Here is a 14,262-nt window from a genome sequence, read left to right as displayed (position 1 = left end):
TTAATGGATATAATAGAACAGCTATATCAAGGTGTAACAACATTATGGTCGGTAAATTAGGATCCTATGTTATCTTACTCTATAATTTTCTTATTTTGTAATTATATGCTTTCAGAACATTATGGTCGGTAAGTTCGAAATGTCAACAGGAGCTTAGTTGATATAAAAGGTAGTGAGTAAAATACACTAGTAATTCAGTCTAGAATCAATCAAACATATTAGCGTAATTAAAAGGTAAAAAGACATGTTAAAGGGAGGCTTCTGAGTTCTGATTATTCAGGAACATTATTTTATTTTATACCAAGAACACAACTTTATACATCAAACCACGCTTGATAATGAGCACCATGGTATAACAGTGCGATCCAATTTGTAACATATAGCAGTTCCAGAACATTTGGTTCTGTGCAATCAGCAATACATCATATCACATAGAAATTATATTTTTAAAAATACAAACTATGATACATAACGTACAGATTTGCAGAAAGAACGGCTCCGAAACTTGACTCAAATTCCCTTCACTAACCATAGGAGAGGGGTTCTTTTTACCCCCTAGCGTCCTGCAGAGTTCAGCTTGCGATCACAGTGCACAAAAATAGTTGAATTATCTGCTTGCATCATTTCCCCATACATTATCCCAAGCACCAGCAGGCGCAGCTTTCGGTCCCTCTAAAAACTTTTGGTCGTTCTGCGGCAATGGAAGGCCATTTGGGCCTGTAGGGGCAATCTTCTTGGACTTTCTTCCTAACCCCAATATTCTAAAGACAAATCTAGCCAATTCACCATATAACATACCTCCTCGATCAAAGAGCTGCATCAGACAGTGTTATGCCTCATTAATAAAAAAGATAAAGAAAAAAAAATCATATGCAGCAGAATCATAAGATTGACTTGATCATTAAGATTTTGATGCAAAATTCTACTTAGTTCTAGTAGTATGGGGAATAACAGGGAAAGGATAACTTCAACAGTCAGAAATATGATAGTGCGCTCACAAAGTCAAAGCACTTTTCGAGTTAAGAGACAGAAAGGAGTGCAATAAGGCACCGAACTTCCAGAATTCCAACTCTAAATTTAGATAGCCTAGTTGGTAAAAAGTCTTGTGGGGATGATACTCCAAGACCTCGAATCAAATCCTGCCTATATTACTGCCTTATGTGGCTCTCTATACACCAGAAAAATATGTACTGATCCGTTATTCTTGCCACTACCCTTTATTTTTCGGGTGAAGTAAAAAGTTTCTCCCTACTCGAATAGACAAAACACTAGATTATTAGTATGGTAGGTGTAGACATGTACATGACAGACCAAATTTGAGCACTTAATCATGTAAACATATACCAATAAAATAGATATTCTTTCCTCTTTAAATTTTGGTCCATTATGTCAAATGCATCAAACTTTACTCATGTAATAATAACAAGGAAGATCATGATAAGAACAAAGGTTCAAGCATTAAAATAAGATGGATACCTGTAACAATGCAGACATGAAAAAATGAACAGCCTGTGTGTTCTGATCCACAAGAAGTGATATCCGCCCGAAAAAATTTACCACTCCTTCCATCTAGTGAGATGTACATAGAAATAAAGATAATCAGTAACAGCATATGAAAATTCTCATTGTTAGAGCATTTTGCCGCCAATGTTTCATTGGCCAAGTGCAACAAATACAAATACTAAAGCACACAAAATCAAATAGCATCACGTTTATGCTTTTTGCACAAAGTAAAATGATAATTATACTGCTTAACTGAAAGAAATGTCTTTAAATACTTGTGTAATTCAAATTTCAGATAAACTTCACAAGATTTGCTATTCTTCGGCACGTGAATTTTGAGGTGTATAAAGTAAGCACACGTAATGATGACAACGAAAAATTTACACAAAGAAGGAGAACTTGAAATCATATGAAGCTTCAACAGCAGGTCACCCTTCCTCCACATCCTTTACAAAATTTGTATCAGCATTGCTCATAGAAAAAGCATCATATCCTCTATACATGCACTGATGCACATTCCAGCATCTGACTGAGATTGTGTCATCAGAAAAAGTGTTTTCACCAACCACATACAAAAAGGTGCCATCAGTTGCGGATCGGATGAAATAATGCACATAAGCAAAAGGATTAGCAATTGGATCTCATTTCTTAAAAGCAAAGAGTTCCAACTTTCAACCAAGCATCTATATCTTCCTTTTTCGGTTGCAACATGAGGGGGTGCATGGTATATTAGGAGACCCATGTGATAGGAGAGAGATAGAGAGACATGGAAAAGGTGCCCATGTAATAAGGAGTAATGAATAATGATGTCGACCCACCAGGTTTCATTGTTTCAACAATGACAGTGAACATATACCTACTCAGGATGCCTTCCTAACTGGTTGGTATTCAAATTTGTTTCAATTAACATGTTATTTTCAGGATGGTAAGTGGGAAAGAAGATAGCCGGACTATGCTACACAGTGGAAGAAACTAACATGACAGATACAGGAGGAAGAGAGAATAATCGGGCTTCAAGGCAAGCACTCCTAATGCCTCAAGGCATTGTATTGAGCCCTGCAGCGATCACGGAAAGATAGAAAACTCCAACTATGTCTTTCTGTCGATGACAGGGAACTCTACATGATGCTGGAAAAGGAGAAAGCAGCGAATAATAAACTGCAAAATAATCTCACTATGATTGAGGGTTCACTATCAGACTGTCAACCTCTAATTGTACGTAAATGGTTTGTTGCCCTACCCCATATGAAAAGCAACCAAAGAGTCCACTATGTCAATTTATGAGCTCCTGTAACTGAACTTGGACCGTCTTCTTGTCACACAAAAAGCATATAATTAAAAATAATTGGCAATCCCATAGAGCCTAGATGTTACATGACACTACATGTAAACTATGTTACTCCAACTCTTCTAATTTCCTCATGTACCCATGATGGACTCATGTCGTGTTGTCTTGGGAGAAAGTTTGACATTTTGTACAAAATGCGCGAGTCTGATACCCACACCCCCAATCTGAGTGGACACTTGTAGCCAAGTCTAAGTAACATACAGGTAGGGATGTTAAAAAATCCAATTCGATCTGGTGGATCCAATGCGGAAATTCTGATATCCAATACGATTTTTTAAATTTCGGAATATTCAGATCGAACATCCAAAAAAATCGGATTGGATACGGATAAAAAGATTACTTCAGATATCCGAATATCAGAATTTTTTGATACACCAGATTTTTTCAAAGAAATATCTGGAACTTTTTGAAAAAAAACCTAGGGCTAAAATCTCAACCAAACGTCCAAAGTCCAAACCCTAGTTGCAGACTTGCAGTCCCCATCCCCTGCCCTCTCTGCCCTTCCTCTTCTCCAATCTGAGCTAGAATCTTCATGGCGACGTCGAGTCGGCCACCACCAGTCCTTCCTCTTCGCGTGCCACCACCAGCCCTCTTTGCAATTGTTGCGCACCACCACCAGCCTCTTCGAAGCCCTCTTCATTCTTCCTCTTGTCAAGCACCAGTCACCGGCCACTACCAGCCGCGCCACCCGTCACCATAAGAACCACCAATTAGATATTAAATTATAAATTCACAACATTAACCTTTGGATTGGAACTTTCCCTGCTACATCACCATCTTCCTCACAATTTTCATCCTTGGTATTAGGTTTGGGTTTCCGTTTGTTTTTGTTGATATATGTTCCGGTTGTAGTGGGAAAATTAAGGGTTTTTTGTTTGAAGTTTTGTTGGCATAAAAAATGGAGAACTAAATAATGGGAAAAGTGGCTACAAAAGTTGGTTTAGAGAGGAATGAAAATTAAAGAAAAAACAGATCGGGTATCCGATTACCCGATCCGGATATCAGATTGTTTTCAGATCACATTTCACCTAATTTGAAATTTTCGGTATACGAAATTTCAAATCGGATCAGATTATCCGAAAAGAACACCCCTAAATTAGGGGGTATTAGAGCACAGCATCACAAACAAAGATACATTCTAAGCAACAATCACAAGCACAAAAAGTATGGCCGACACATGGATCAAAGACTTGACAACTTGAGCATTAGTGAATGCTTCTGAGGATGTGATTTGTGAAGGTTATTGAAAAGCCAGTCCAGCAACCCAGGGAAAAAAATTGAAGTTATTTGACTCTAGTAATCTTTGGGAAAGAAATACTTCCTCCGTTTCTTAATAAGTGCAACATAGAGAACGTGGGACAATACCAAGAATGTAGAGAGAGAAAATTGGGACCACAATAAAGTAGAGTAATTCAAGTGATCAAACAAAAAAATTGTGGTCCACTCTCGCTTTAACTTCTTTTTACCATTTTGAGCTTGGTTGCACTTATAGTTACTATTCCAAATAAGGAAAGTGTTGCACTTATTAAGAAACGGAGGTAGTATTACAAGTGCATAACTTCTATACTTTTTAGTACAAAACTATTACTATGTTTCTCATAATTACAGGCATGTTATGCTCATTGCTCACACACACACACACAGGAAGTATCCAACTAGAATACAAACATAAGTACAAGAAAATAAACCATATGCAAGTTAACAGGGTGGATATGTCCAGCCTCATAACACATCATAGTTCATGCATGAAGTGGAAAATGTGTGGTAACTGGTAAGTGGTAACAGTTTTCCAAGGAACATGTAAAAGTTGAAAGATACATACCATGATACTAAGCATTAATATAGGTAACATTACTTCGTACTCAGTGGCAGATCCAGGAGGGGGGCACTGTGATTACTTAAATAAACCTTGGTCTCGATATTAGACGTCATAAATATTACAATCCAAAACATTGTTCAATATTTAACGTCATAAATCTCAAAATATGAAAAAAAATAAGTAAAATTACACAAATTGTCGAAGATCGGGTTTGTTGTCCTTTTCTTTTTTTATCCATGTGTCATTTTCTATACCCAATAAACAAATAAGCTAATTATTGTCTGATAAATAGTTCATTTGAAATCAAATTAATAACCAATAATAAATAGTCCATTTGAAGTCAAATTAATAACCAAGAGAGTATTAGGGATTTGATGATCTAACCGGATTTTAATTCTATCCTTTTGCTTTTGTGGGTGATGATGAGCTAAGACATCATTAAACAAGATAAATTTATTTGCTTTTCCTACATCTACATGACATGTAAACCCCCTAAAAGGGGTGAAAAGACCCAACTCTTCTTTCTCTCTCTTCTTTCTCCTAGTTCCAGCTTGCAATTACTAAGGAGATGAGCATGTTTTCTTTCTCCCAGTTCCAGCTTCTTTCTTAGGTTTTAATTTTCGAAAAAATTTCCTTTACTTCGGGGTTACTGCAGTACCCCCAATGGCCCCTCTGCATCCGCCAGTGTTCGTACTTCTTATTACTACTTTTAACAAAAATCTTATCGAGGATCCATCCTATGGAACACACAACGGAACCAAAAATAAGCTTATTCATGAGGTTCACGGATTACCCATACCGCCACGCCATCTACAAACATATTACAGAAAAGGGAAGAAAGCCAACTATGGGCCATCAAACACTAATAATCCCAACCATTGAAATGAACACCAATAATTTTCATTAGGCACTTGTTCCATACAATGGACTTAATTTATTTCTAGATGGTGAAGTTCACTCTTTTTTTTCAGATTCCTTTTGTTAAAGGAGAAAAAGAAGAAGATATAGAATCAAATAACCCAATTAACCCATCCCACCTAACAACACACCCATATCCTATTTCTTTCATCTCCTTATTTCAACCATGAACAAAATTGCAACCAACAATAAAGAGGTGCACAAATCAACTCGTACAATTTTGGGCAAGTGCAGCTATTGAAAACACCTGACAATCCACTGGCAAATCAGACAATAGAGAATTTTCCTTGTTTGATGAAAAACTACAATAGAGAAGGTAGCTTGCTTTGAGAAGGGAAGATCTAACTTTACTGGAAGCTTAAAAATGGGCAGACAAGACATTTTATTTTTTAACTCTGTGTTATTTGTATTGAGTACAAAAATTCCATCTTTACATAAGAATTAATTTAGTTTAAGTTATTTGACTTATTTCTACATTATTTGAAGTAAATCCTTTACTATGGATTGATATTGCATAAAGTAACAATTTAGACCAATCCACCAAAGATTTACCTAATATTGTTTAAATATTGTAGATGGTAGAAATGTCTTGGGTTCACTTTAAATTCGTTCGAGACAGTATTTTTAAGGATATGAATGGTGTATTGCAGTATGTGGACCAGAAAAATATATCATGAATCATGATTGGTCACAAGTTGATTGTGGACAGCTTTGTCAGCATAGGTTGGTGATTCCCACTGATTTAAGCAAGAGAGAGAAGCAAGTTCTAGCTGATTTGTTCATGAGGAACCAGCGAACCATATATGAGGATTTGTGACAGTGATTTACGCAACAATGAGACAACAAAGGGGGCAAAGAAACCAGAATAAGGAGACAAAAAAATATACTTTACAAGCACGAACAGAAAAACACACAAGAAAACTTTGACAGTGACTGACTGACTGCTCAAATTTGGATTTTGACCTCACCATCATTCATGAGCATGGTATATGAGTATAATTGTAACCGGAACTCCTATTGACAAACCTTTATATGAATAAAGCATTCATTGAGAACAGCCAACCCTAATTCCGGACTAACTTGCATTTAATGCCAAAGAACTTTCACAATCATTGCGTGCTCTATTTTCCCCAAGTTGTTCAGACCACCAAATCCCAAGTCCTAATCAGCCCGAAAAGGTATAAAATATTTCAAGTCTATCAATCTTTCCATCATTTAAATCTCACCAAATTGCCACAAGTTTCAGCAGTGCAGCCAACAAGGCAACAGGATGATATAATTTAAAACTGTAACATTTCAAAGGTAGTAAAATTCTTTGTTTACGCCATAATTTAAACATCGCAGCTTCCTCTTGGGCCTGTATCCACACATCAGACAATAGAGAAGGAGAAACAAAAACTAGAGTAACTTAACAAACAGATAAAACCTAAATGGCTTCCATGAATGACATATCTTCACCATTTAACCACATTATTATAACCAAAAGACTAAGTCTCTAATACAAGCTGTATAACTTGGCCTTCAATCATCAAGAATCCTACAAATTACATGCTAAGGAACAGGATCGGAATGACAAAGATGTTAAGATAATAGAGTTTATACTTACCACACGAAGAAAAGAGATCCAAAATCCAGGCGGAGATGGCGGAGGATTATTGGGATCCTGAGGTCCAAGAGGACCACCCATGCCCATTCCATAGCCACCCATGGTTCCTCCCATTCCCCCTCCATACATTCCCCCTCCATACATTCCACCTCCATACATTCCACCGCCATATCCCCCTCCCAATCCCCCTCCTAATCCCCCTCTGTACATGCTACTACCATACGTACCCCCGCTCATCCCACCGTAGCCACCACCAAATGAATTATACATCCCTGATCCATATCCAGAGTTATATCCCAAGCCAGAATTCACTCCTGCGAAGATCAATTTCAGATAAGTCCATAGTAGCAAAGAAACATCAACAATCCAATGCTAAAAAAGCTGTTCCTCTGATAAATAAGCATCAGCAAACCAGAAACCACCCCCCCCCCAACCCAAATAAAAAAAAAAACAAACAGAAGAACTACCTCCATAAGTACTGGTTCCGTAATTGTTCTCCCAAGGTCTTGTCGGGAGAGGTCTGCCAGCAGCATTTACGTTAACAGCAGTATTTCGATTGGAAGTGGACACAATCTCTCCAGGTTTCGCGGTCCCAGAAGCTTCCACAACATCACTTGTGGCACCAGATGAAGGGGGTCTAAATGGTGCTGGACCAGATGAAGATCCAGATCTTTCCCAAGGTTTCGGTGGAGGACCACTAGCTGCACAAAGAAAATAATGTATGCCTCATCAGTGAAAATACTTCAACTCGAAAAAAACTCTTCCCATAATTCTATCAATCCCTACCCATCCTCCATGAACAGGCAGTTTGGCAGATAATTTAATGGTCAATCACTCACTCCAAGAGTCAACCCGCAACCTTGACGATAAGAACGTGTTCACATGATCATCTCCATTGATTAAATTCCCATATCAGCACACGGTGCTCCAAATCTTTGTAAAAGCCCCAAATCCATTCACACCTACATATTTATGCCGCATAATTCATGGTTTATTCAATTTCTTTTTTCCCCCTCTTTTCTTCACCTTCAAATTCAACACCGACGGGGATATTTAACATACTAAGTTTTCAATCCTACTACCAAAACCACTAATATTTGGAAAAAAAAAAGGAAAAAGAGCATAGCCGAAACCATATTAAATAGCTAAATTAATCAACTTATGTAATCAAAGATGGGCAGAATTCCTCAATACGAAGCTCAATTCAAGCAAAAAACAAGATAAACACGAAAAAACCCTAGATTATCCAAACAATTGTATTAACTTTTATACAGGCAATTAGAAATCAATCGGAAATCATTCGTGAAATCCCTAGAATTGATTAATTGATAATTTGAGATTGAGAGAAAGGAAATATACCTCCTTGTTGGGGTGTCGTCGACATTCGCGACTCCCTAGATGATTGCAGAGAAGGCGCCGAGAAAGAGAAAGAGAAAGAGAGAGAGAGAGAGAAAAAAAATAGCAGCTACTTCTGCATCATATCATTCATACTTTTATTATAATGAATTTTTTTTCTTTTCTGAAAGGAGGCAATAATGATTGATATGGCTGCGAATATGAGTAATAAAGACCGTCAAAATTATGTTTCAAATTAATTTACGTTGTCACTGGTGAAGATACGCGTCAAAATTAGACCACACCTGCTATTAAAATAAACTAGCCTTCATATGCACGCGATGCGTGCGTTAATTTCAAAATTTGTTATTCCATTAGATACTTCATTCGTACTTTATTTATGATTAAACTTAAATGTGAAAAATTCAACAGTTAGATGAATTTAGATATATTAATTCGCTAATGTAAAAAAATAAAAAGGTTGTGAGTGATTGTTAACATTAATTTTTTGTGAATGAATATTGAACTGAAAAAACAAAAATAATGAGTTGGTTTAACTGAATTAAAGAATATCAAAGGATGTGAATGTTCAGACTTTTCATGTGCACTTTATGTATGCCATCTTTTTTTATGAGGTATAAATATTTTGTCCATTTAATTTTTGATTGAAGTATTTGATGCATATACCATTTTAAACTTGTTTTAAATGGCAAGTTGGAATGAGAATTTTTAAATGATTTATTTTTGTAATTTTTTTCATTCCATTAATTAGATTATTAAGGGTATTTTAGTCACTTCAAAAGAGGACACAACACCTCCTCCCTTGGCTTATATAATAGAGATTAGGGAAATTTCCTCGGTAGTCCTGATATTGATATAATTTTCAAATTACTTTTCACATCTGAAGATTCCTCAAATATTCTTGAGGTTTATGTTTGAGTTGGCAGGTTAACAAACGTTAAGTGGTTTGCATTAAAGGTGCGATATAATCATTTTAGGTTTTTAAACTAGTTATTCGGCCCAGACTATGCTCCATGTAAGAAAAAATTTCATTTATTAATATAATAATTTATGATAATAACACTAAATACAACTTATAGCCCGGGCAAGAAAAAATTTCATTTATTAATATAATAATTTATGATAATAACACTAAATACAACTTAACCTAGTGGTTAGAACTTTAGTATATGTCCTTTCGAAAAAAGAACTTTAGTATATGTACTTGAAATCTTGAGATCAAATTATATACTATGCAATTTCTATATTTTTTTATTGTACATGAATTACATGAACTAAAACTCCCTAGAGAGAGCGCCACGTGGCACAGGTTCTTGTTTTCGCACACCTTTTAATATATTTGTATAGATAGTGCTCAAATAGGTTTGTTCTCCATCTTCAACCAATTTAAACCTAATCTAATGTTAATTTTCCCAATTCTCTCTTCCTCTCTCTTCTTTGCTCTGTTCCAGAAAAAATTAAGAACCCTAAAATGTCGTCCTCTTCTGAAATTGTTGGTGAAATTGTAGATTATCTTGTGTATGAAGCAAGAAGATACAACAAGTGCAGGAAGAAGATGGAACTTCGCGATTCTGAATTCAGAGTCAACCATTACAAATTATACTGCAAGTGTGTACATTGTGACAACCACTGTTTTTGGTGACACCAAAAGTATTTAAAGGGGGTTTAACAAAATTGGGGGGGGGGGGGATTGGGTGAATGTGGTGAAGACAAAGTCATGAAGACCTTGTATGATTTCAGAAGAAGATTGATGAGATGACTTTTTTCATTAGGTTAATGGGTTGGGGGTTGTTTATTGTGATTATTAGTGTGTTAATTAAGATGCAGGACTGCTGTTTTCACTTGGGTGGGGTTGTTTGTTTGATTCAGATGTAATAGATTAAGATGTATGTATTCTTGCTATCAATGAAATGAATAAAAGAACAATCTTTATCTTGCAATTTTGTGCAAATTTTTCAATGTTATATCTTCACAAAGTGCCTTCAATTGATACTATTAATTAGATAACATTGTTTGTATCCAAAAAAAATGCCCTAATTTGATAAATACTATTAAATACACATCACAAGTAATCCAAAAAACTGCCCAAAGTTGTTAATTACATGTTTCATCATCCAAAAAACGCCTTAATTTTCTAATGAAAGGACCAAAACAGAAGATTAAGTTGGTTGTGAAGAGCTTGCAATTGTTTACTTTGCCTTCTTGGGTTTTCTTCCCTTTCTTTTGTTGCCGCCTTCACTCTCAGTAGTAGGTTGTGTGGAGACACCCTCCTCCACACCTGCACTCTTCCTCTTTATTCCACGACCTACTGCTCTCTCCTGAGCTGCAGTCAAGCCTCCCATGCAACTCCTCTTGTTATGTCCAAGCTCATTGCACTTTGTACACCTGATGGTGACAGAACTCTTCCCCTTCCTTTGCTCATCAAGCTGCCTCTTTCTATTTCTAGGTGGTCTGCCAACAATCCTTTTCACCCTAGGTGGTGCAATAATAGGGACTTCTATAGGTACCCATTGGGAGGGATTAGGCATGGGTGCAATATTCAACTGATAAGTTGTCTTGTACATGGCGGATGTGTAGTAATGGGAGACAAATGGAGAAAGATTGAGCATGTTGCTGTTAAAACCCTACGAGCATGCTTGCAAGGTAGGGGTGAGTACAATCGGGTACCCGGTAGAATTTCATAGTCCCGGATCCAGACCCGGGCGCAGTGGGTATTAAAAACTGGAATTGAAATTGGTCCAACGGGGTCCTGAATTTTTGGACTCGGAACCGGTGGGTACCAGTTCCAGAACTGGGTACCAGTTGTAAGTTTAACAACATACTAAGATGGGGCAATTGAGCTATAAAAAATTAAATGGGCCTAAAGGCCTACTAAGTACTAACTTTTTACTTAACAACTATTATCCTATTACTAATTTTATACGAGTATATGAAATAAAAACTAATTCTAAGTATCGGGTACCCGGACCCAGACCCGCTCCAATTGGGTACATAGAGCCGGAACCGGTCAAACCGGGTACCCACGGGTACCGAGTCCGACAAAATTCTAACCAGAATTGGAACCGGAGGCAATCGGGTCCATTTTTTGGATTGGACCCAGATGGATCGGGTCTGGACCCGACGAGTCCATGCCGGGATCGGGTCTGGACCCAACAAGTCCATGCCGGGATCGGGTCTGGGTACTCGAAATTTCTGCTCACCCCTATTGCAAGGTATCCCTTTCATTTGCCACCTTCCACACATACAAGAGATGACATTCATATCCAAAGGGAATGATGTCTTGCCCTCAACAACCTCCCACTTTCCTTTGCTAGACATATGCAACTAGCAGCCTCTAGAATCCTTTGAGGTTTTCCTTAGTGCTCCTTGGCATAGGGTGTTAGTTCATGTCCTAACCAATCTTCATATGTTGCCTGTAACACTCCGTCCTTTGATAAGACAAAATAGAAAAGATGTTGAGATTTTATTAAAGAAAAGACGATAGCGGAAATATCGTCAAGACGGATATGTCACTCTATCGTTCATAATATACTAAATTACTAATCAAACTTGAAATTCAAATTCCAAATCAATTTAAAACAAAAGAATCCAAAAGGAGGCAAAACAAGCTCATGAACCCAAACTAACAAAAATAAGAAATAAAAAGATGTCTTGAGCCTAATAAGTCTTTATCTCACAACCCACAACCAAAAAGGGATACTCTTCATCTTTACCTACAAAATATAACAACAACATCCACAATCAGTGGGGAGTAACTAACAGCTCTCCCAGCCCAATTAGGATCCGTATAAGAGTTATAAAAGCCTTAATAATCAAGTTATACAAAAACATCTCAATAGCACACTCCAAATAATCAAATATAACACTCAAACAAAGACAAAACAACATGCTTAATATAAATAGAGTAAAGCTAACAAAATAAACAACATGGATAAATAACTTATACTTCCTCCGTTTCTAAATAAGTGCAACACTTCTTGTTTTCACGTTTGCCAATGCATTATTTTAATCATTACTATCTTCAATTATCAATAAGTAAAAATTATAAAAAGTTGATATTAAAAAAATTCACATTCAGACGAATCTAACAAGATCACACATGACTATGTTTTTCCTATAATGTAAATCACCAAAGCTAATTAAAGTTTAAACTGTGAATAGTAAACACTATGCAAATGTTGCACTTATTTAGAAATGGAGGAAGTATATCTTAACTCAAGTATCAATACCATAAACCATCAAAGTTTAAAGTAATAAAAAAAAATATAATTAGTTTGAGAGAGAGAGTTGAACGCTAGTGGACAACCCACTTCCTATGGTAATGTCAGACAACCTCCAGAGAGCCTATGGGTTACGTTCCCTACTACCTGTGTCTAAGAATGGCCATACTCCCGATGCGGTGTAGGATTACGTCCCCACCGACCTCTCGGACGACAACAAAACCAAGGTATACCTAGGATTACGCCCTATGGTTTGCATGTTCTTCACCTCGGGATTACGTCCCTCCTGATAATCTTGCTCTCAAACAATAATAATAAAATAATACTCAATCATCAAATTACACGGACGCTCTTAAGGCCTTACACCAAATCAGTAGAAATCTAGGATCTCAACCCAAGAATTTCAATTCAAAATAACATTCTTCTCAAATAATAATAATATTATTATTATTATCTCGAAAACACAATTTACCCCAACCACTTTGAAAAGAAAACTAAATCACTATGTAAGCATAACCATAGCCATAACCATAGCCATAATAGTTCATCATACATGCCAAATATAACATAACCACATTTATAATACTAAAACTAACTTAATCAAACATATAGTCATATAGATATAAACTCATTTACGATGGCAGATTGGTGATGGTTCTTGTGTTAGATTTTGGTCAGACAATTGGGCTTTCCAATACCCTTTGGACTCTATTATTACCCCAACTCCAGAGACTGCTAATTTCCTGGTTAAAGACTGCTTAACAGCCAATGGCAACTGGAATACTCAACTACTGTTGTCTTTGGTTCCCCCTAATATAGTTTCCCATATTTCCTCTATTTATTTGCCTTCTTCTCCCCAACAGGATGCCTTGGTTTGGGGTCTTACTGCGGATGGTGAATATTCTGTTAAAAGTGGAGCCCTGTTGGCTCAAGGTCTGATCAGTACTAAGATGGACAATGTCGAGTATAAATGGATTTGGAATCTTATTATTCCTCCAAAAATTAAAAATTTCCTGTGGAAGGCTTGTAATGATGGTCTCCCGACAAAAGTCAGACTTGAGAGAAGTCATGTTTTCCTTCCCCAGCAGTGTGTTTTCTGTTCAAATGCCAGTGAATCTATTGGTCATCTTTGTTTTGCGTGTCCTTTCACGTTAGATGTCTTTTCCCATCTTAAAGCTTCCTTTGATTGGCCTGTGCCTCATATTTGTCTAGCGTCCATTGATTTGTCTTCCTTTCGTTCTGCTTTAGAAGCTTGTCTGTCTTTATCTTGTAAAAGTGAAGTGGCTAAATTCTCCTTTGTGTGGTGGTTTATTTGGTTTTTCAGGAATAAGCTTATTTTTAATAATGAGGTGGTTTCATCTCGTAAAGCAAGTGCCATTATTGCTAAAATTTTTTTGGATTGGTCCAAAGCTCTCACTTCGGACACTCGGCACCCTTCCCCTTCTATTTCCCACTGCCCCATGGATAGAAGGCGTTCTGCTAGGACTGGCCC

The 14,262-nt window shown here is 36.8% G+C and overlaps 1 protein-coding gene across 1 annotated transcript; it reads right to left on the bottom strand.

Moving 5' to 3' along the window:
* Window positions 1-272: 272 nt before the first annotated feature.
* LOC104888864 (peroxisomal membrane protein 13) lies at window positions 273-8,718 on the bottom strand. The gene is made up of 5 exons (XM_010673979.4): window positions 8,554-8,718; window positions 7,662-7,895; window positions 7,195-7,508; window positions 1,477-1,569; window positions 273-814 (listed from the first exon to the last, which is right to left on the bottom strand). Exons 1-5 carry the CDS (start codon window positions 8,576-8,578, stop codon window positions 608-610), a joined length of 873 nt encoding a protein of 290 aa, XP_010672281.2. The 5' UTR covers window positions 8,579-8,718; the 3' UTR covers window positions 273-607.
* Between the last annotated feature and the right edge of the window lie 5,544 nt (window positions 8,719-14,262).

Source organism: Beta vulgaris, chromosome 3, assembly GCF_026745355.1.
Source record: "Beta vulgaris subsp. vulgaris cultivar EL10 chromosome 3, EL10.2, whole genome shotgun sequence".
NCBI lineage: Eukaryota > Viridiplantae > Streptophyta > Magnoliopsida > Caryophyllales > Amaranthaceae > Beta > Beta vulgaris.
The sequence above is the reverse complement of the archived record's forward strand: the minus strand, read 5'-3'. Positions and strand labels throughout refer to the sequence as shown.

Bases quoted from the DNA above. Each gene is read 5' to 3' on its own strand.
- LOC104888864 (XM_010673979.4), bottom strand. From the start codon at position 8,578: ATGTCGACGACACCCCAACAAGGAG. The intron at 7,509-7,661 runs GTAGTTCTTCTG...TGATCTTCGCAG, and splicing joins CGGAACCAGTACTTATGGAG to GAGTGAATTCTGGCTTGGGA. The intron at 1,570-7,194 runs GTAAGTATAAAC...ACATCTCACTAG, and splicing joins GGATCTCTTTTCTTCGTGTG to ATGGAAGGAGTGGTAAATTT.